Source organism: Rhopilema esculentum, chromosome 16, assembly GCF_057945365.1.
Source record: "Rhopilema esculentum isolate cy_ngs chromosome 16, ASM5794536v1, whole genome shotgun sequence".
Classification (NCBI taxonomy): domain Eukaryota; kingdom Metazoa; phylum Cnidaria; class Scyphozoa; order Rhizostomeae; family Rhizostomatidae; genus Rhopilema; species Rhopilema esculentum.
Genome location: NC_142830.1, coordinates 6,916,420 through 6,939,237, shown reverse-complemented (window position 1 = coordinate 6,939,237; position 22,818 = coordinate 6,916,420). Strand labels below are relative to the sequence as shown.

General features: G+C 36.1%; 1 protein-coding gene across 5 annotated transcripts; it reads right to left on the bottom strand.

Moving 5' to 3' along the window:
- Window positions 1-53: 53 nt before the first annotated feature.
- LOC135681991 (synaptotagmin-1) lies at window positions 54-19,849 on the bottom strand. 5 transcript variants are annotated; one of them, XM_065196686.2, is made up of 8 exons: window positions 19,723-19,849; window positions 12,832-16,742; window positions 9,166-9,408; window positions 6,109-6,276; window positions 4,068-4,201; window positions 3,015-3,357; window positions 2,404-2,590; window positions 54-1,946 (listed from the first exon to the last, which is right to left on the bottom strand). In XM_065196686.2, exons 3-8 carry the CDS (start codon window positions 9,382-9,384, stop codon window positions 1,612-1,614), a joined length of 1,386 nt encoding a protein of 461 aa, XP_065052758.2. In that variant the 5' UTR covers window positions 9,385-9,408; window positions 12,832-16,742; window positions 19,723-19,849; the 3' UTR covers window positions 54-1,611. The 5 variants fall into 5 exon arrangements, with proteins under 5 accessions (XP_065052758.2, XP_065052755.2, XP_065052756.2 ...); XM_065196683.2 differs by having other exon boundaries at window positions 16,640-16,742; XM_065196684.2 differs by lacking the exon at window positions 19,723-19,849 and adding an exon at window positions 16,877-18,084 and having other exon boundaries at window positions 16,640-16,742.
- Between the last annotated feature and the right edge of the window lie 2,969 nt (window positions 19,850-22,818).

The window sequence follows — 22,818 nt, the reverse complement described above, 5'->3', positions numbered from 1 at the left end:
GAGCTAGCAGGGGGACCAAATAAGATACATAAGACACGATAAAAATGGACATGTTTGGCAAGAAGCTGGTACCTAACTTCAATGGCAATTATTTCAAGTAATAATTATACATTGGTAATAATTTATGCAAATTATAATTATCATATTATTAATTATGATAATTACATAGAAATAATTATGGCATTCTAAATCCTACTCTAAATGCTAACTGCAACAAATTTAAAAAATTCTTATTGAATATATAAATATTATTGCAAAATAATGTATATTAATGTATTTACAATACTAAAATATTCTGATTCAGACAATTGGCCCTAAGTCAGCAAACGGAGCCACTTTGGTTCAGGATTTGCATTTTATATATTTTTGTATTAAAAGACAAAGAGTGCGCTTTGCCACGTTACAACAGTCAAAAATACATCAACGTGATCAATCCAATATTACTCACTGTCAGTCCAAGCACGCCCTCGAAATGAGTTTTAGTATGCTACCATTCAATTTTCATGTTTTGGAATGTCAAATTTCATTTTACATATATGCCGAACCACCCCCCCCACCCCCCCAACTATTTTTATTTCCGTTATTTCTATAAAAAGGTGTAATTGTTGTTATTTACTTCATATTGGTTATTACTGAGTCCAGCCATTTTCAAATTAGGCCCATAATTTCAATATCATGACCATTGAGGGTGATTCATGCCTATGTTTTCTCAAGAAGCATGCATCAATGAGCGCTATTTTGCAACCATTTCTCTTCCCCTTGATTGGATCACATACGCAACTTCTTCTTTTTAAAAAAATTATCCCTTAACAGGGTGGAAAAATGGGTGGGGGTACATACTCTATACGGATGTCCAGTTCTTGGATTTTTTGTTCAGGATGGTGACGCCTTGATTGTGTTATCCGGCAGTTAATTAAGAAAGGTACAAGCATGGGTGTAGGTCATTCCAGGTTCCTCTACAAGCTAACAAGAGCGGACTGCAGAAGTGAATGTACTTCAATAATCTCAACCATGACTTTTTTAACTCGGACAGTCTGTTGACAGTACCACCTCTATGTTCAGTTTAAAGAAATGTAATTCTATATACTAGATACCGCGGAAGGAATGTTTAAAAATCTTCTCACAATGATGAAGGAGTAAATTAGTATATTATAGAGAATTCTATCCTTACCTTCAATGAATGAGTTTACAAATTAATGTAAAGAGTGAATCAAGCCACGAATAATTTCAATAAGGAAAAGTTTACATAAGCAAATAGTTGGCTTGCATATTTACCAAATGATGTTCGGGAGATCCATATATAACGGTGAATGGTTTTCTTTAGAGTGACTGAACAAGAAAATTTCAACTGGTAAAGTCAAGCCTATAAGTTAAATTTCTTCCATTCAGAATGCAATCAACCATTGGTTGAAGGAACCCAGTCTAATACCTAGAGACCAAAAATTTCGGTTTGCTACTGATGCAAGATTTTTTAATGGACGATCGGGCTTTCCGAAATGCCAACGAAAGGATCCCTCTTTCCGCAACCAGCCATCTTCACAGCTTTTATAACAGCATTCGGACCAACCCAGTTTCCACAAGTCGAAATAACTCTTAATTGGGCCAGCAACATTACTCGTGACCATTGTTGTCTGCAGGCTCTATCCGGACCATGCGATGCCATCGCGTAACACACTCACCAAGCTCGACCATATCGTTCCAATGTGCAGCCTCGCTTCCCTGCGCATTATGACCGACACAAAGTATTGCAAACGTCCGGTCTCTATTGATGTCACTGTGGTGTCGGACTTTGATAACCAGGGTGCAAAGTTCAATTTCGCTGTTCGATACATCAAACACAAGGCTTTTGCCAAACGTTGGATTTGGATCGTGTTTAACTACTGATGTCCTTTGCTTTTTGAGATTTTTGCCTTGTCTTCGCAACGAGATTGAAACATAATGGTGATCTACATTTAAAGACAAACAAAAATGAATGCAGAGAAGAAGCTTAATTGATACAGTTTTTCTGCATCATTTCTACAAGTAGGATAAGATAATATGTAAGCACCAATAATTTGAAATTCTTATCTCAAATAAATGAGGCTATTTGTAATATTTGTATTTGTGGGTTGAATGGAAATTTGTAAGCAGTGTTGCTCACTTGACTTAAGATGATTTTCATCACAAATTCTCCGGTACCTTCAATCTGTATCTTTACTTTTCATCTAATCTTATGATGGAGTTTTTAGTTGATTGCAACTTTTTATCTTGCTACAACTCAAAGCAAATTTGAATGGCAGTTTTAGATGGCTAAACCTAAGCAAGCGAATTCTACATGAAATGCATATAATTGAATCAAAAATGCACCTTCCCTCCCTATCATAACCATAACAACATTGAAAGGTGAACAATGTTGAAACGTACCGAGCCTGCCTTTTCTGTCAGCAAGAGGAAGATTTCGCGCTCTGTTTATGGTCACAGTCAGCTTCTCTGCAGCTTTCAAGTACGTCAGTGATAGCAATATAAGCATGGAGTTATCATCCACCATGTTTTTTTCCTTTTCTTTCGATAAAGTTACTTTCAAGGCAAGTTTTCTCTCAAGCTGCTCCGGCTAAAAAATAATCCATCAAAGCCTATAATTGCACCATATCCACAGTCAGTTGAAATTCTTATGCAGAAAGCATGGCGATAGCAAATTTAATGTAAAAAGAAAATAAGACATTTTGCAAAACTCAATCATTTATATAGCCAATTATCTTTTGTAGCAAGAGGAGACACCCTCTGTCAAGACAAAAGGAGACTGTCATTTTTGTAGCAGCAGGAGAATGTCAAAACAAAAATCATTCCGCAGATCTAGAAAGAGCTTTCAAATCACGGTTTCTGCCAGTGAAGTTTCCTCATTCTTTATAATAGCTTAAAGTTGTCTAAGCATATATTCAAGGGCCACAAAAACAACTGCAGAATTTAAGAAGAAATTGAAAGCAAGCTAATTTTAGGCTCATTAGAGTAGAAAGAAAATATTCAACTCTACCTACCTTGACAATCCTCTGCCATAAAATGAATTCTTTAGACGCTTTTAAAGCATCGCTGTCCAAATTTCCTACATCATATAAAACAGTACCAATTGTGTTGTGGTTTAATTGTTGACTAAAATCCAAAACTGTAAACTGAATTTGCTGGCCTCGTATTTCATACGGTGGAACCTCGAATTCAAACATTTGGTTAAATATAGGGTTTAATGTCTTTTGATGAACTTCTGAGTGATTCTTTCTTTTATAGTATGGAAGCAGCTGAATATCAACGAACGGATCAACGCATTCTCCATCTTTCCTCGGGGGCAGATTTTCAGCTTTGATCACTGTGACCATTAACAGTGCCCTGGAATAATCCGATTGAACATGATTACATCATAGTTTAAAATAATATTGAGACAAAAGTATGCAATTTTTATAACGATGAATCCACGCTGTTCCTTAAATAACTTATAAAGGCAATCTAACGCGTAATTTTACGCTTAACGTGAACGAACAAGATCAAAATCATGAACCAGAGCACGAGGAGGATTCCTAATCATTCTTAGCCATAAAGAATTAAATTATCTACGAGTTTATATGTTTGAAAGCAAACCGTCAAAATACCGTAGTTTTGTAGCATGCTTATGTCTAGTTTTGGCAGCGTTTGAAACGATCAGCAAAAATATTTACTGCGTGATAAGAAATTTTATGAAACAGCGTCATTGATCGGTTTTTGTATAAAATCTTTTACCCATAACACGAGAAACGTTTTCAGGAGTCAGAAATTGATTCAGGAGATTTACAACACGTTGACCTGTCAAGTTTGCTTGTCGTAGATTACAAGTTGTCACAAATACTTTCAAACTTTGAAGCAGAACTGGAGTATAAAGCCATCGGTCCTTGCCTATCCTTTCTATGTCAATCCTTACCAATCCCTCCCGTGTCACGATCAATCCTTACGAATCCTTACGAATCCTTATCAATCCTTTCGAATCCTTATCAATCAAGATCAATCCTTATAAATCTCATTATCAATCCTATCTTAATTACGAATACCAGTAATTCGCAGCATACCTGTCCTGTCGATATTGCAGAGAAAAGTTCAACATCCCACGATAGTCATCACTCATCAGTCTCGCTTTTTGGATCCCTGTATAACGATTCTGCAGACTTGATCGCCGTCTTCCAGTCGACTCACTCTCGAACACCTGCAAAAAGTGAATAAAGGTTAATTTAACATTATATAAATCTTCTAGCAAATTCTCATTTACGGGGGAACTGATAAGGCCAATCTCTTTGCATAAAATGCCATACAATTATCTTAAGAGAAAAGAAATTTGTTCAATTAAAAAAATACTACACAGATTGGAATAGAAAAGTTTTAGTTGTCACATCTTTTATGGAAAAACAGCCAAGCTTGGTGCAAACCATATCAAAAATAAAAGCAAGTTTGCTTGGCCTAGTGATCTAGCACAAGGAGGGCTGTCCTGGATTTTCTTAGAGATCGAAAACTGGTATCGTTAGATACAGTGCCAAATTGGTAGTGAATTATCTCCTTTCAGTAACTTATTAGAAGTAAAACCTTATCAATAACAAAAGGCAATGTGCACTTTGCGTTTTCTTGAGTGCAGTTACTTTAGAGAAGCGGTACATGTTGGATGGGAGTAGAGCAGCCAAGACAGTCTACTTTTTCAATATAATTGGCCTAGCATTCAATTGATTAACTCTATCAATGACATTTGGAGAAAGAGAAGAAGATTAAATAGTCTTCTTCTGAATAATTAAATCTTAGAATAACGCAGTTTGGTTAATTCTAAATGCAACTGAACAATACATTACGGCACTAAAACGCAGATTTACCATAACACGGGGGATCAAAGGAACTCAAATTCCCAACGTTGTTGATGAAAATGGCTTATAAAAGGAGCACAGGGACTTTAAATAAGCAAGAGAAAAATCCCAAAGAGAAATCCTTCCAAACGATTATAAACGAGAAAATCCTTAGCAACCATGGAATAACTATGTAAGAGGATGCTGTTACTAGACAAAAAGAAGGATAAAAATAAGATAATATTGAAAAACAAGTTTTGAATGGATTTTGAGGAGCATAGCATGTGGAATAATCAGTATTGGAAATAGGTTTTTGTGTCTTTTTCTACTTTTCAAAGAGGATGCAAATAATCTCAGTATAGCAACTGGTTGAAAATTAAGAAGACCTCATATTATTAATTTGAGATACACATGATAGGCAGTAAAAGAACTTATTATGACGAAATAAAGCCCCCTTTGGCAATGTCAGAAACATATGGAAAAATACTCTGGTTGCTTAAAATATGTCCATCTTGATTGCAAAAGCAATGTACACAAAATCTAACATGTTTGAAATTTACTAACTTGCTAAAATTTAGTTTGTTCTCTGTTTGAAAAAAATAAAATTGCCTCTTGAATTAGTTCTGCATTAAATCTTTTTCAAACAATAATGTCCTGCCATAGTCACTCCAATAACAGGCAAACCAACAGATACCCATATACAAAACTATAAAGACAAACAATTAAATAAAACTGGATATAAAAATACATATATACTACCATCGTTTAAAACAACGCCTGTTTTGAATATCGTCGGGGTCGACAGTATAAAGACATTATACGAGAGAACGAAAAAAGTTTTACAAATCGTAACTTAGGGATAGAAACTGTGATAGACTGCAGGAAGGAGAAGCTAATGCTGAATGAGATTCGTCTGAAAGAAATGTTTGTAATACTTCTCATTTGATAGGAACGAATCATGATATATCATAGATAATCACCTGGATCACAATGTCAAGGGACTATGAAAAGTACAGAGACAAAGGGACTAAGAAAAGTTTCTGTACTGAGAAAAAAACAGCTACTCATAAGAGAAAATGGCTAAGAGGCAAAATACTTCAAAAAATATCGTACACCTTTGGTGGAAATCCTACTTTTTCATCTGAAAATCCCTGGGAATTATTTGGTTTCATTGGAGTCCCGTACGCTATTCACAAGAGTAAACTGCCCCTTGAAAATGACAGTTTCTTCACGCTGCAGTATAGATGAAAGGTTCTTCAAGCCTGTTAAATCAATAACTACTTACATCAGTTTCTGCTGCCTGTAGGTAGGAGGTATCTTGGGTCCTTGAATAAATCTCACGGTCTAGGGTCGACTGCATTCTGCTCACTTTTCTCGGCGGGGTTTGGTTTGGTTGTATAATTGATGAGTACACTTCAGGTACCCAGAATTGAGAGTCTTGCAAAATCGGAACCTAAAATTGGCAGGTACACATTTTGCAAAATATTCATATATAAGCGAAACCTTCTTCAAACGGGCAACAAAGTAACGGAATAGATTTCTCTAAATGACGTCATCATTAGCAAACATTAAAGTTAGTAAACAAAAAATTAAAGGATCTTAGTTCTCAAGTAAAGATATCTGACGCCAGAAAAGATAAGATTCTTGGAATAAAAGAATCAAGGTAAGAAAGAAATAGGTTAAAATATCAAATAAATATAGGGTGAAACAAAAGTAGATTTTGTTTTATACAACTCATAAAACTTCTCCAGCAAACGGGAAACAAAGAGAGAAACGCGTGCTTTCCGATTCAGAGAGAACTTTTACCGGCAACAGGGGGTGATTCTATCTTAAAAATATAGGATTTTCATATATTTTTAATGAATCATCATCAAATTCCTTGTAAAAAGTATTTTGCTAGGGGTTCACAAGTTTTATAGGTCGGCAGCCAGATTCAATTGGGCGGCTAATGTGTATTCCGTCGCTAGTCAGGCGACCATGAATCAGAGAAAAACGGGAGAAAAACAAATAGGGAGCAGAAGCAGAGACATTGTTTCAAAGCATCATCAGACCGCCTACACTCTTTAAGAATGGGATTAAGTGCATGTTTATGCGGGCAGAAAACAAAAACAAAGCTTGGTATAACAGAGTAACTGAGATTCGTGCCATGTTTTTAGAGGAAGTATGGACAATGCAAATCTTTAGAAGACCGCAGATAGAAGCGTACATAAATAGGAAACGCTAATGAAAAACACAATCATGTGTAGATAACTTGCCGCGATAGCAAATAATTGATTATACTATAACCAAAGAAATATTGAAAATAATAAAGATACGGTACAAAGATTCCTCAGGAAAGAACAGAGGAAGCTGGTGCAATGTGTGACTGCAGGTGCCTGCTCACCACCGTAGGGCAGCCATATTTCAGTATCGTTCTCTATATACAGTAGTTAGTAAAAAAATAAAAAGTTTTGTCGACAGAGTGAAAAATTAGAATGAAAACCCTTCAAATGGGGAATGATATTATTTTAATTTTATTGTAGGAACTTAAATCAGATGACTTGGGCTGCTATTGAAGGTGGATTATCATGGGATAGAAATGAGAGGGAGAGAAAAAGTTTTAAGGTTTAAGGTTTAAGGTGTGTCTACATAGATAACAGCTGCACTCATGATTGTTAAAACTGCTTATGCTGACATGAATTAAGCCGGCTTGTGATTTGATTGACTTAGGCCAAGCTACTTGTATCTTGATTGGTTTAGACGAAGTGGATACCCCATTCAAAGCTAATTACTGGCACAAACACCTTTATTCAAGTGTTTCAACGAGAGGTAGACAGATTACAACAGAGTCAGGCTGTCCTGGTCAGATACAGTAGCAGCTAGTGGGAAAAGCCATAAAGAAAAAGTACAGAGGACGGAAGATGTGTTTCATTCAAAAACAACTTACGAGGAGAAAGACAGAGGAAAAAGGGTCTTACGAGGAGGAACTTTTTCTAAAAAAAATAAGATCATTATATCCAAGATTTTAAGGGTTAAGTAATGTCGTAAATCGCTAAACTGAGGATATGATAGATCGAGATTATTTAGAAAGGAATTGTTGAGCAGAATTTAGGAGGAAAGTTCAATTCGTTTATCAGCAAGTTCACTATATGGGCAGCTCGCCGTATCGTGAATACACAACCTTTCTCTTTCAAGCCTGGAGCTGGCTCTTCAAAACGTAGGAATTAAATTTGAGATTCAGAAAGTACAGCTGCTTATGTAAGCATGAACGAAAAAGAAGAAAAACAATATATAAATAGCATTCAAATCAAAACGGATTCTGAAAATTATTTTTGGACAAAATAGGTATTTGATTTGGCATTGTTTATCAAGAGTAGAGGAATAGAAACGTGAATTATAATGTTTGCCATTGGAATTAAGTTAATAAGATCAGTAAAACAAAAAAGTCCCTTAAATGATTGTGACATCTTTGGAAATAATTACCTTTTGAATTTCATTGTTTGTCTTTGTGCAAGAAAAATAATATGAATTATTATAAACAGATTACCAGAACCAATTAAGTTCATCATTATCTTGCGATATTGATGGCAATAATTGCCTTTTAATTTGTGATTGTTTGTAAACATTAGAATAATAAAAATATCTTAAACTGCTTTCACAGAATTAACCAGAACATTTGAACCAATCAGGTTCATTAATGGAAAACAATATATAATTGGAGGTGAACTGGCAGGAAGAGTTAATTTCATAAATTCTATAATTAGGAGACAAAACATATTCTTCCTTGTCATGTCAATTCAATGTTTAATCACTTTTATAATTCTTACTTAGATAATCATTATTGTCGATTTCGAAATCTTAATTTATTGAAATAGTAGCAAGTGAAGCAGTCTATTGATCGCGAAAAAATGTCCTGTCTTGGACTTTTAATTCGAAGCAGAAAAATTATTTTGCTTCAATATTTATTGCAAAACTCAGCTAGGGTGTCATTTGCACTTAAAACGTCAAAACCCACTGAAAAAGAAAGCTTTTGCCAAAGGGTGTAGACCTGGGGCCATTCAGGGGAGCTGAGACCCGTGTTAATGCCAACAGCAGCCCTTTCTACTTCCTGGCATTGCTTTTTGAGAAACATTTGGCAAGGCCCTCTTTTATTTTCAAAGCATTAAACCCCATTGAGTAATACCTAGCATCCCAGCTCAGCAACTTACCTAGCACCGCAGTCATACATTCAAGAGAGCTCGTTGAACGAAATACACGAATCAGTGATCGACTAAGGTCGGGGTAAGCTCTGTAAGAAAGATGACACTAGATGTATTCTGCTCCTTGTGCCTTTATCAATAATGCGACATAGTCGGTCACAAACCTGTTTTTCAGCAACAGCGTTGTTCTTGCGACTTCTTTTAGAGCTGCTGCGTTTGAAACTGCCGTTGCCGCTCGTCGCCCGCGTCATCGGCTCAAGCACTTCAGTCATGGACTTGCTCAATCGTCTTTTTCGGTAAAACATAAACAACACTATTGCCAAAACCGTTAAGACGACGGCCAGCGCCGACGACATGCTTACAGGAAGCACGAAACTTTTCATCTTGATAGTTAGGCTTGGGAAATCCTAAAAATAGAAACAACTTTGTCAGAACTTGTATTAAATGGCAAGAGTAGGAGAGAACGAACTTAACCACATCTCTGTTTAAAGTACTCTACTATCATCACTTTTGTCAATGAATTAAGTCTAACATCTAAAATAAGTCCGCGATGAACCATTAATTAAGTGAGCCGAGCTATGCAAACCAAAGAGTGGTTCCAACTTCTAATAAGCCCAGACACCCTTTTATACGTTGGTTCGCTTCCTTGCGCCCTGCTTTTACATAGACTAGAACGCGTTTTATGCATCTCGATTATCTCAATTTCTTTTAGCTTCAATTTTCGCATTTCCTATAGATAATTCAACAATAAAAAGATCGACATGTCATAGGAAGGAGAACAAGATACATTTGAAATTCTTCAGCTTCTAAAACTGATCCCAAAAAGCCTCAAGAAATTGATAGTAAACCACTGGCTCCTCATTTTGGTTTAAAACAAGATATAAAGGATGCTAGTTGCTAATTTTGAGTAGTTGTTTCTAGTACGAACCACCGCGACAAATGCTAAAATATTGCAACATCATTACAAAGGATCACATTGTGGTCGTTATTGTGTTCCACTGTTTCTATGCAGAATAAACATTTTATCAGTCGAATCGAAAGGGATAAAAATGATAACATACAACGTTCTCAAATCTAGAAATAATTTTCCTGGCGGAAGTCGTCTAAGATTTCTACTGGCAGCAGGATCACCAATTCAAGTATCACTGGGAGTATCATCACCGATTGTTGTTACCCGATAAGAAAATTTTCTGGAATGCAAACTTCACCGATGCTTTAAAACTTAGAACCAAAATGGCGTACGTCCCGTCCCTAAATGACTTCTGGTAGAAATGAACTCTCGGCATAAGAAGATGGAGACCCGGAAATTTAGAGGAGAGAGCGCTAATTTTCAAGGAAATATTGCATGTTGTATGGTAAGGCCTCTTCAGCGAATATATACGTGATCCTATCTCGTCCAGTAACTGGTAAGAGTTTCTAAAATATTTCATCAAAACTTTCATATGATCATAGGCTACAAGAGGTATGGAATAAACTGCATTTATTTTTAAGGATGTATATTCGAGGAACAGGCTCGTTTAGATTTTAAAGAGCTTTCGAGCACACTATATACCATTCAAATAAAGCATGGAATTGACATATAAAAAAAAACTTTTAAGGAAGTAAAATAGGACCAAACTTCCTATTTTATTTGAATATTTTACTTCCTTTGTCTAGCTGTAACAACATAGGGCCAACAGCTCATACAGTTATTAAGCTTGGACAACTTGACTAAATTTGGCAAAAAGCTTCTACAAGGCCTTCCCATACTACGAAGGAAACTTCACAGTAAAACGGAGAAAGAAAACTTTGGCGCTTACCTTACAAAGCTCTCAAAAATAGCGGATCCTCATAAGTTGCTCGCAAGTTGGAGCTGACAAAAAGGCAATAACATACAACAGCAGTTTATTGGTATGATAAGCCACGCAGAGTAGATAATGCGCATTGTGTTTGAAACAACGCCCATTCCTTTATGGTTTCACCGGTTCAGCCTGGATGCCTTGCATATGCAACGTCCAGCAAACAGTTCATAAATAAGTCACATCTTGAATTGAGCAGATTATAAAATCACGTCGATCTTAATAGCATAGAACAACTGGTTGCAGGGCAAGATAATAGCGTGGTGGGGACTACCTCATGGGTTTTATAACAAATGGGATGAAGCATTCCTACGAATTAATTGTGAAGGCACGCAACTTACATATTGATCATTAAGGGGATTGGCGAGTGAGTTACTTAACGTTCTGTTCGAACCACAGATATAGGATAATCTATTATCTCTAAGTGTTCAACACCATGATAAAGACGAAGGAGACTGGGAAACAGTTACGTCATCAATCAACTCTTTTAGCAATAGCTAAAACCACTCCTGAGGAGCAAAGTGAAGTGTACACTAACGATTCTTGTAAGAAGCAACTGAGAAGACTTTTCGCTTCGAACGATAAAAAAACAAATATCCAGCATGTGATGTTTGGTTTTGTTATAAAGAATGTAAATATGTTGAGACAAAAAAATACAGATTCAAGGACTATTTGCAAGGAATGAATTTTTATATCTTGCAAGCAATGTGATGGCCGACAAGAGGAGCTACTAGTGCCTGTAGAACGGTATTTATTTCAGCCAACCAGAGAGGAACATATATTTTTCATACACCGTGACTGTAAAGCCAGAGGGTTTCTTAACAAGAGAAAGAAAAGTGATGAAAATGGTTCTTTTATCAATGTTATTATAAAATGAAAATATTGTTGTTGCTTTTATGCTATAGGCAAAACCACTTTTATTGTGGTTTACTTTTAACAACAGAAAAGTCCCCTTTCTAATCGTTGAGGATTCCATCCATGAAACGTTTTTTAACAATAAAACGTAAGTTACAAGACGTAGATGAGGATCGTTGTGGAATTGTTTGCATCATTCACCGATATAGTACGTTGTTTCGTGGTTTATCCTTCCTTTGGGTACTTAGCGGTCAATTAATCTTCGTTATTGGCTATCATAGAAAAACATTATATTTCTTTTTACACGGGAAGAAAGTGGATCAAACAATAATCATTCCACTAAAAACGGAGTATTAGCGAATTTGTGGATGTGGTGAAGGGGTTGGTAATGTGAACAAAACTATGTGTTTGTGCTAGGTTCAACAGGCCTGAAAAATTATATACACAGCTAGTGGCAACTCAAAGCGGAACTATGTAGCTTTTGTAAACCAGCATTTTGAAAGATCAACCATTACTCAAAACGATGTAAAATGACTTTGAATAAACAATAATGGATATTTAAATTTAAGCTTAAGGGTTAACCAACCTTTACTGAACTTACAAATAAAATTTTTGGCGCAGTAATTTCTGTGTCTACAAGATAGGGCACATAATATAGGTCGTGATTATCGAAAAATAAATGTCAAACCCTCGAAAAACTTCATGATTTTCAAAAGGGCGTTGGACTTAAATCAAAGGCAAACTGAAAACCAAAAATTCTTGATAAAAAGAATAGTTTAGCTTCAACTAGAGCAGCTGTTTTTATAGAATTGTGAAAACCCAAGATGGTGTCTTCTTCGAATATCCTGACCTACATTTTCAAAACAATCATTATCAAGGAACTAATTGTTTGCGGGCAGTACTAGCAAGAGCTATTTCTAGTATAGTCTGTAATAAGTGCAAGTAGAAAGACTACTGAAGCTCCTACTCTGATGATTCTGACAAATGCTGAATCAATTATGTGTTATTGAATGGCATGTAACAGTACACAGTATGTGATTCCCGCTACAACTACAAATTGTACTAGATCACGCTAAGTCTTGCAATAAACAGGTCAGGTTGTACCAAAATAGACAGACTAATATTGTAGTGACTTACATGCGCTCCACTTTAAAATATTCAGCTATATCAAGAATCAACGTGATTCCGCAAGCGCCACAGAAGCCGTAGAACTCGTTTGAATAATGGTTTTATGATCTTCTACCTCAAACCAAGTTCTAGTGCTTGAGCAAACAATACAATCGCTTTAGTGCTATGTTAAAGTGGCAGCTGCCGGTCACTTTTACGGAGCACGTGTTAAAGGCGCAAGGTTGGCCTCTAATTGCCAGCCACTGGCGACAAATGCAGTAATTATTTACGGACAGCGTTCGCTAAGACCATTCAAAAAGCGCTAGAAAATTTCATAGGTGAACAACTAAAAGCCTCGTTCAAATTTTGTTCCTGTAAAATGTCGAAAAAACCTTTTTACATACAATCATTGCCTCGATTAAAAAAATGCGTCAAATGTATGCTTAGGAATCCAAAAGTTTAATATATAACAAGAACGAGTATCAAAAATCTAGTTCACCGTAAGAGGTCTAGAGAAAAAAGGAGCGTCAATTTTGATCACTGGGGGTTTCAGAAAAGCATTCAAGTAAATGGGACAAGTATTTCCATACAGCGAGCTAATATGACATGCTACTGTGGTTGCTATTTTGAAAGAATGGCAAATGCAACACTTGCACACTGTGATGGGGTTAGAAAACTAAGAAGAGGTATAAAGAAAGAAGATTATTCACGCTATGATTAAAATTTTGAGCAGCCGGTTGTCTTGTGATTCCTAAATAAAATTGCTGAATCAGATAGAGAAGTTCATGACATAGGACGATAGCTACAGCAGAACCTCTTTATAGCGAATACCGGTAGGGACAGAGATATTCTCCGTCATTTGGAGACTTTGTAAAAGATTTTGACTGCCTTTTTGGGGGTGTCCGGGTGTCCATATGTGCATACTGATGGACGTTTAGCTGTACTGTAATGTCATTACTGAATGCTTACTTGCTGATACAGTTTATTGCCTCAAAACATTCTTCAAGCAGAGGCGACACAAGAAAACGAACAAAACACAAAGCCATAGAGATGTTCAGGAAGACACCAACAGTTGGGATCTTCACAAACTAAGTCGAAAAAAACTACTCTCTAATTCCACAATGACCATCTTTGGTCAGAAGATGATCCTATTGTTTTCACAAGAAACTGCCTAGCTAGCATGTATCTAAGAAAGGACTCTGAAAAATGTACATAAAAAAGTAATATGAGAAAAAGGCATTCAGATTTTTGGTGAAACCGACTGGTAGACATCTATATATCGTGAAAACGAAAACTGGCACAATTATGCAACACTAAAACCACGGACACCAAATCAATGTTTACATTCAGACACAAATTTTCTAGACTGATAACCATAGTTTGAGAAAAGGACCTAGCTCCTTACGACAGCAGCACCAAGACGTCACTTCCAAATTGAACGCAAGTTTAAAAGTTGATCACAAATTTTTAAAGGCACTCGTTAAACAAGCAAACCTCCAGGTAAGACTATATTTGACATCTATTTTGCTCGCAATTAAAAACGAATATTGATTACTGAAGACAGCAGAATTTAAGAAAGACAAATGACAAACATTGACGAAAAGAACAGGTGCATTTTTACAAGGTGGCTGAAGAAAACCAATTCAGAAAGAAAAACATTTTGACAACAGGCAGTCTAAGCAATTACACATAGCTTACGTTGTCAACGCTTGGCTACGACACCAATAGGAAAAGCTTTCAGTAACACAACAGCACAGACATCATATCAAGTATAAACAGCCATAAACTCGTCAAAGCGGCACTAGGCATGACATAAGAATGTTACAATCCTTTTGATATTCTTGTCTCTTGCAAATTTCAGCTCTTCTTCCGTAATGAAGTTTTGGCGTAACCATGGAAACAGGAGCACGGAGGCACCCCCTTGCCACTTCAAAATTTAGCAATGTTTATTATTCTCTTATTGTTTTGTCCTTTTCTTGGCGCTTTGCTCCCCTTGCCCTACTTGCGTGTCTGGGCGTTACTTTATTCAAAATAAACAGATTTGACTTTTTGGTTAAAAAAGCTTCTAGTGGAGTTGGTTACACGTGTAGAATTATCAAGCTATTATATATCAAACAATCTTTCAAGTGTAACTTAAGCTGAAAATGACGTCCACTAAGAAACTTATCACCGCCTTGAAACATTAAAATTTCTCTGGATTCAAATCTCCGGTTCGATAAAGTGTTGAAACAGCTATACAACAATTAATCAATTTCAAATAAGGTTAAAGCAATACGAAGCATATTATACTTCTGAATGATAGACATAATGCAAAAACCTTAGAATGCTAACAGCTGACGGGAATATCTAATTATCTAATAATGTTTCATAATTTTCATGCCATAATTATGGGGTTAAGTGCTAGGGGCTCAAGGAGGCTCAGGAAAGGGCGAGGCTGATGTTAATCCCAGTTGTTTATACTGATCAGTCGTCAATTTCTACTTTTGCTATCATTTTTTCAGGAAAGGTATGTTTTTACCCCCTTGTTCTTTATAGCCACAGTGTTATAACACTTCACCCTGCTAAACATCTTAATTTGTGAAGATTTGACACGAGCAGCTATTTGTATGAAATCTGTTGCAAAAGAAAAGATCACCACTAATAGTAACCTGAAATGGAAGCTATTTGGTGACTGGGCAGATTGTTCCAACCAAACAACCAACTATGACTTCCAACTTCAGACAATATTGATGTTTTAAAGTGGTTCTGAACAAAAGCCAGCTTGATTTCTCAATCCAGATTACAAACAGGGTGAGTAAGAATGAAGAAAGGGGATGACGGAAAGGCCGACAAAAGCAGCGTTGTTCAATATATATACAAATCGACCGCAATTCATGCAACCCTTGGTTCTGGTAAACAAGATTGACTTATAGCTTTCTGTCAAAATTCCGCCAATTGACGAAAGCAAGCAGAATACTCCGAATGCTGCCATTTTCCGTCAGGATTTGTTTTGATAAGACTTTGTGGGTAGACAAAGCTGGAAATGGGTTTCTTGGCATCTTATTTTCATGAAAAAATACCTACGGCGTAATTCCTTATTGCTTCAATAGGATCTTTATGGTTTTAAAGCAACAGAATCCTTGGATGAAGGTAAAATTTTTGAAGATACAATAAAGAACTGAACAAAAGACTCAAAAAGTAAGAAGAAAATATCTTAACAATAAGCTGGTCTCCTTTAAAAAATAGGTTGGTTTTAGCAATGTTACATTGCATTGAAATACGACAAAGGTGCAAACTAGGCAATACTAGAATAGCAAAAACTTATTAGCCTAGTTGATAACAGAAACAAGAATCTTTTGGGTCTACGCAAACTTTACGCGTACAGAAAAGAAGGACAATTTCATACGTTGAATCAAAGAAGGTCACGGCTTACCAAAACGGGCCCAGGCTTACCTTACGCATCAAAATTCCACCTGTGACCATCAAAAATATAGGGTAATAGAGCACAGTGAGTGAGTCCACTTCGAGAAATGAACTTTAAAATTCGCCCTAAACGACAGGCTCTATCGCATAATTACCTAACTTTGTTTAAGTTTAAACTTTTATACATTAGGCATAAAAATGACTGACTTAATGAAAGATATGCAGTATGAAAAGAAATATTATCGGTAAATAAGTATCTGGATCCCTAACATTCAGCTTGCTATAAAAGCCATTTTATGAATGAGTGACTGTGTACATTGTATATACATACTCAAAGGTACCATCGAACTAGTGCCGGCAGAAAACTGTGAGTGAAAAAATTGAAGCTGCAATACGATTGAAAATAATGATTGAAAGCGTCGCGTAATTGACTTACATCTGAGCTTGATATTTGTGAAACCAGATTTGAGCTGGGAAACCGGCATTCTCATCTAGTTTGAACTGAAGAAGAATTGCGACTGTGGTTTACGGCGAATCGCCTAAAATAAGAATCGATTCATATAATCCAGATTAAAACAAAATGTCAATTACTGGTTACGAAAACAGAACAACTGAATTATACGGTAAGCTGAAGAAGACAGAAGTGCGAGATCTTGTGACACAGTCCATTTACCTAAAAAACCAAAGACTTATTTCGAGTGTTGGTGTAGCGTGCTGCACCGAATCTGGTAACAGGGCCGCAAATCAACAAGAACACAGAGACCGCAAAAGGACGTCTTTTCAGTCAAATAGGCAAACATGGGGACCAATTAATTCAAACAAAGTTCAATAAATATAAATGTACATTTAACTTTTACGAGAAAATAAATTCAAACACAATGTCAATAGGTTTAAAAAGCTTTCTACACAGCTTATAAAGTTTATTTTTGAGATTTTCTATTCTATGTAGCCGATCGATTGTAAAGATATTCAAACAGCAGCGTGCCTTTCAAATTCACAAACACTCAAAACCTTGACATAAAAATGGTACTATTCAAAGCTATATTTATGATTTTAGTGTCCTTTGAATAATCGCATTCACGATTGCTGCTGTGAAGTAAAACAATTTCGTTTAACTTCAGTCCATTGATATAACAAGTAAAATTACGAAGTCAAAGAAATAATTAAGTCTAACAGTTGAAGATTGAAAAAGTTTAGAGTAAATTTTTGCATTGTCAAGCTTTCTTTTTGAAATACATCTTAGTTAATTATTTTGCCCCATTGCCTCCTGGCTACATCTCTGCAGGTCCTATTGCTCTAACCAATATTTTTATATCACGCTTGGGTTTGATGTCAAATATTTTGTGTTGATTACTTATTACAAAGATTTACAAGCCACACTAACAGTGGTCTGGACAGTACAATAGCATATTTGTCCCTTCACAACATAATGTAATATTTCCAATTTTTCCAGTTCTCAACTTGGTGAGCTTTTTTATTCAAAATGAACAAACAGTTCAAAAGATGATCTAAGAGGACTGAACTTAGTCCTGTTGCCAAGAGAGACAAACTGATGGTTTATTTGAATTAAGATGTGGTTGGGATTAAAATCATAACTATTTCAATAGTGACATCTTTCTACTTCACATCAACCAGGCTTCTTGTTTGCAACCAAAGTCAAACCCTCAAGCAGCGCAAACCTTAACAATCAAACTCCTTGACAAATGAAAATAGAGACATAACAGGCTCCACAGAGCGTTGAGAAAAGTGAAGGGTCTAAAAAAGTGGAGGGGGGGATTAAACCAAATAAAAAGTGGTTTGACTGGTGATGCATTGGTAAAATTATTGCATTTTTTCCAAGATAGCCCCCACAGCCCCTCCTTATCCACGTGCCTGCATTAGCATAATTGTTGGCCTGACTCAGAAAGCTGTTATTGGCCTGGCAAAATATGTTAAAAATCACTTGAAATCGCTGTATGAATTTGAGAAAATGAGACAGTGATATTCAGAAGACATGGTCCTTCTTGTCAGGTTTTTACTATTACTTATATTTAAAATAGGCCACTTAGACTGCAAATTTTAATTTATTGGTCATCTAGACTAAATAAAAAATTTTCCTCACAACTATAAACCAGTAACATTGAATTGTATAAAAGCTTGCTTCGATTGTTAATGGAATAAAAGCATTTTTACAACAACCCCCAAGATAGTGTATTAACAGACAAATTTATCTAGCTTTTGGTTAAAGGGACACTGTTGCATTGATTACTGGTCGAAACAATTGTATTGGAGTACCAAAACATAACAATGCATCACTCTTACCCAGTTTGGCTTTACATCAAAAATAACGCATAAAGCAAGACATAAAGCAAGACAAAACTAGCAATACAACAGTGTGCCTTTAAAGGTAGAAAGCCAATAATACTACACCCTTTTGGCAAATCAAGCCTTGATATCTTTATAAAAAGAGCATACTGAGCCTCTGAACAAGATTTATTATTGTTTTGGTCAAAGTCACAAACTAATTGTTTTAACATAGCCTCGTGACAGTTTGACATGAGTTTGAAATACTAGAAGAATATCAAAATATATTTCCAACTACATGGTTGCATGTACTTAGACTTGCCAAAGTTCACAGAAGAATAAAATAGTATTTTTTCTTAGTTACAGTCATGCAACAGCACCCACATTACTTACCAGCAGATAGGTATAAACATATATACATCTTAGAATGAAATTATTGAATTATCTTCTTTGTATCAAACTGTCTTTATATCAAAATTTATACTACTTCTCAGAAATTTGCATGAACATCTTTATACCAGTGAGAAAGGTAAAGCCTTTTACTACCATTTTAATTTTCTTATATCTTTACAGGGCTGTTGTTCAAGAAATATACGTTAAAAAATGAATCAGGCTCTTTTTCCACTATGATTAGGTTTTAAGTCCCTTTGACCCAGGCAGGAGCTCTAAAAGATTCTTCCTGTGTGGAAGCCATTCTTAAATATTGCAATGACATTAAAATGTATTTCCTTTATGTGTCCACTCAAAAACATCATGTGTTCGTTTAGTTTCTGATGAGGTGCCGACTTTCAGCTTTCATTTAAGCTGGAAAAACTCAAGACTCACACGCTTTTTTAACATAACGGCAGTTACTTAAGGTAACTGTGTGACTTTAAGCAACTTTAACTAAATAACTTACAATATGCCGTTGCTATTAATTACATTGAAAAAGTTAACTGAGAAATGCAGTAAAACTAAAAAGCTGTATGCCAGTAATAATTACAATCAAATTTTCAAGGAAAAAATAGCAGTTGTAATTCGTAATTTTACTTTGAAATTTATAAAATGAATATTTTATAAAGACAATAGCTAACATGTCTGCCTTACCTGGGTTGTACAATAATTAACGACGCCAATAGAATTCTGGACTTGGCGGGTCTCTAACGTAATATATCATCATACATCAAGACATGGCTTACACAATAACACGGGAGAAGATAAGATACTTATTACTCAAAATCAGTTCTTTTAACTTACTTTTATCTCGGCACTTCATCATCCAATAACTTACTCTGTTTTTGCTACTCTTTCCTCTGTTTTTCCGGCCAGAAACTCACTTTAGTCATCCTGCCTCGCTCTGAAACTGAGGCAGTCATTCAAGGAATGCTTCCACTTCATGCAGTAAGCGCCACTTCAGTGGTGTAGTGCAATCAAATAACAAGGGGGTCTCTTGCACATAATGATGTTAAAAACAGTAGCAAAAGTATAATTTGTTGAATTCCACCATTAATAACAGCTCAGTTCCCTAGCTCTTCAACTCAGGTCCAGGGCCCATATAGTACTTCCCCCTCCTTGAATACTTTCATTTTTCAATCGGTGTGTTCTTTCGAATGAAGCCTTTATTAATTTTTCGACAGAATATAATATGTTTATGTTGTGTTTTCTAGGTATGTTGAACGTTTTCTTCTCATTATTATCATTTTGGGAAAATCCATAAAAGTTGTGGAATAGCCTGGCTGGGTCTATGAAGGCATTCTCTCCAAATGGTTCGAAAAAGAATCTACCCAGGGATGCCTGCACTCAAAGAGGGCAGCGGGGGCAAAATGCCAAGAAAAACGGCAAAACAATGGTAAAACAAAAACGTTCCACTTCACAAGGTGGGGGCTTATATAGCAGCAGTCAAAAATGTTGCCAGCGTAAATGCTCTTCCTCTATTTGAAGCTGCTCAGTATGTTTAAAAAGGCAGATATGTTGGAATAAGCCTTTGCTGTTGAGGCAACACCTCCGCCAATGGGTGCTTGCTCGGTGGGGGCCCATTCAAAGGTGGGGGCTCATGTGAGGATTCTCGGTAGTGCATAATTTTCTTTGTAATCATTGGCACATTGTGAATAGAATTTTAGATTGTTCTTATCGATTTAGTGGCTTTTAGCACATAGTAATTATATTTTTTATCGGTGATGTAGCCTAACTTTAAGTTTATTGACTTTATCTTATGGGACTCTTGAAGGGCTGAATATTTAAGTGAAAATAGAACGAAATATTGATGGATAACATTAACATTATTTTTAATGCATGTAACCCAATTTGTTATCATATCTTCTTTAATTCTAGAGGTTGTGAGAAAGGTGACCGCGCTCCACCTCGCCCATTTCGAGGCACCACTTATTCCTGGTAGCATTAGGAACAGGCTTGTAGGATGTAGCCTGTGTTCCAGACCCCAAAAGTTTTGTTTTTACCACATGCCTATAATTTTGCACCACTTTTAAAGTTATTGCTTCTAAAGAATAGAGTCAATGGAAGCATTCATATTGGAGTGGCATACGTAGGGAGGGACACCACGTTTCCGATAAAGGGCACTTTTTCCAAATCGAAAGAGGACACAGGTTGTACATTTCGTTCACTTAAACAGCAAAGGGCAGTCAAATGTAGGAGACGCCTACATAAGTGGGAGAAAAAGGGAGGAATCGTCACAATATTTGGTCCCTTTCAATGCCGTAAATTCCACTCAAAGTTTAATAAAGCAGAAATTGCAACGTTTCTTGGAAAAAAGCTGATTTTGGAGCTATTGTAAACAGGTGTGGCACCAGCTCCAGAATGGTGGGGTGGACAATGAAGGGTTGGAGCGTGCAACACCGTACGATAAATCGCGCTCGTTATTGATAACCAAATTTGACATATTTTGATACCCTCAATTTAGATTTATCCAATAAATATAAAGGTTTACATACATAAAAGCTAGTAACATAAAAGTTAATTCAAGAGTGGTATTTTTTAGCTAGCAATGGTTTTAAACTTATATCGAGGCTTCCTTTGTCTTTTTACCTGCCATATCGATGCTAACTTGAACAAGGTTTTCCAACCATTCGTCTGACATTGAGGCTAAAAGGTGATGAAGCTGTAACAGGTGGGGCTGCAACTATACTGTCCGTACAGCTTAAAATAATTGTGGGTACATGTTTCAAAGTTAATCATTGCCAAGAACCTTTACCAAGGAAGGAAGGCCAAGATCACACGCTAAGAACCAACTGTTTAGCACGAAAAAAAACCCGTGTAATAGATCATCTTCATTTTAGTTTCTCACTATTTACGGAACTGATGATCCAACACACCATATTCTATGACAGCTAAGATCTGAAAAGAACCGTAACTGACCATCAAAATGAAAAAAGTACCAATCTCAGAGAAGAAAACTAACACCCCCTTATGTTTTTAATCCAGTTTTGGAAAGATTAGAAAGTCGATCTTGAAAAGAGTGGGGTGGACATTTCCACCCCGTAGCGCCGCCCCTGATTGTAAACCTTTTGGGATCTGCTCTCAGACGCCAATGTCCTGTTTAAAACCTAATGAGTAATTTGATAAATACTATTGTTAAAGATTTGACTCAAAAGTTTTTGAGTAGAATCGAAAAGGTACCCTTATACAGGAACCCAACACAATAAATTGTGTTGAAACGTTTACAGCTTGTTTGTTCAGTATCCGTTCCGAAGAGTCAGTTTATAAAATCGTATGTAACAATAACATTTTCCCGTCGATTTAGCAAATCCTAGCGATTGAAGGTTGATCTGATTCATAGTTTGCACACTGCGTTTGAAGCTGATAAGGCTAAATACAGCCTGGTCAATTTGAACAACAAAAGATAACCTTGATTTTTATCATAAAGAAGGAACACAACATCTCAAGAAAAACAGCTGGTTGTAAGCAGGTACGGAGGGCATACAGGCGTTTTCAACAAACAAAAATGATATATCTTAATCGATATGTCATTACAACTCAGGGATGCCAGATTGCCCTTTATCAACCAAATTTTCCAATTTTGCCCCTTTTCAGAGTGAAATAGCCTGGAAAATTTGTTTTTGGCCTACTACTTAAATCTGGCCTTATTTGGCCTTATCAAACATTACGAGGTCGTTCCTTTGTTTGATATAAACTTTGATAGTTATAAACAAGACAAAGAAATTATGAATTGGAGGAACAATACTGCACGGTGTAAACTAAATTATTATCTGCTAACCTAGCGATTGGCAAAGGAATTTTTTTGAAGGAGAAAGCTTTTCAATTTCTTGCTTGAGCTTGGAAAATATCTTAAAGGCTCAGGCATGGAAACATATACTTCATTTTGCGCTGTGTATTTTT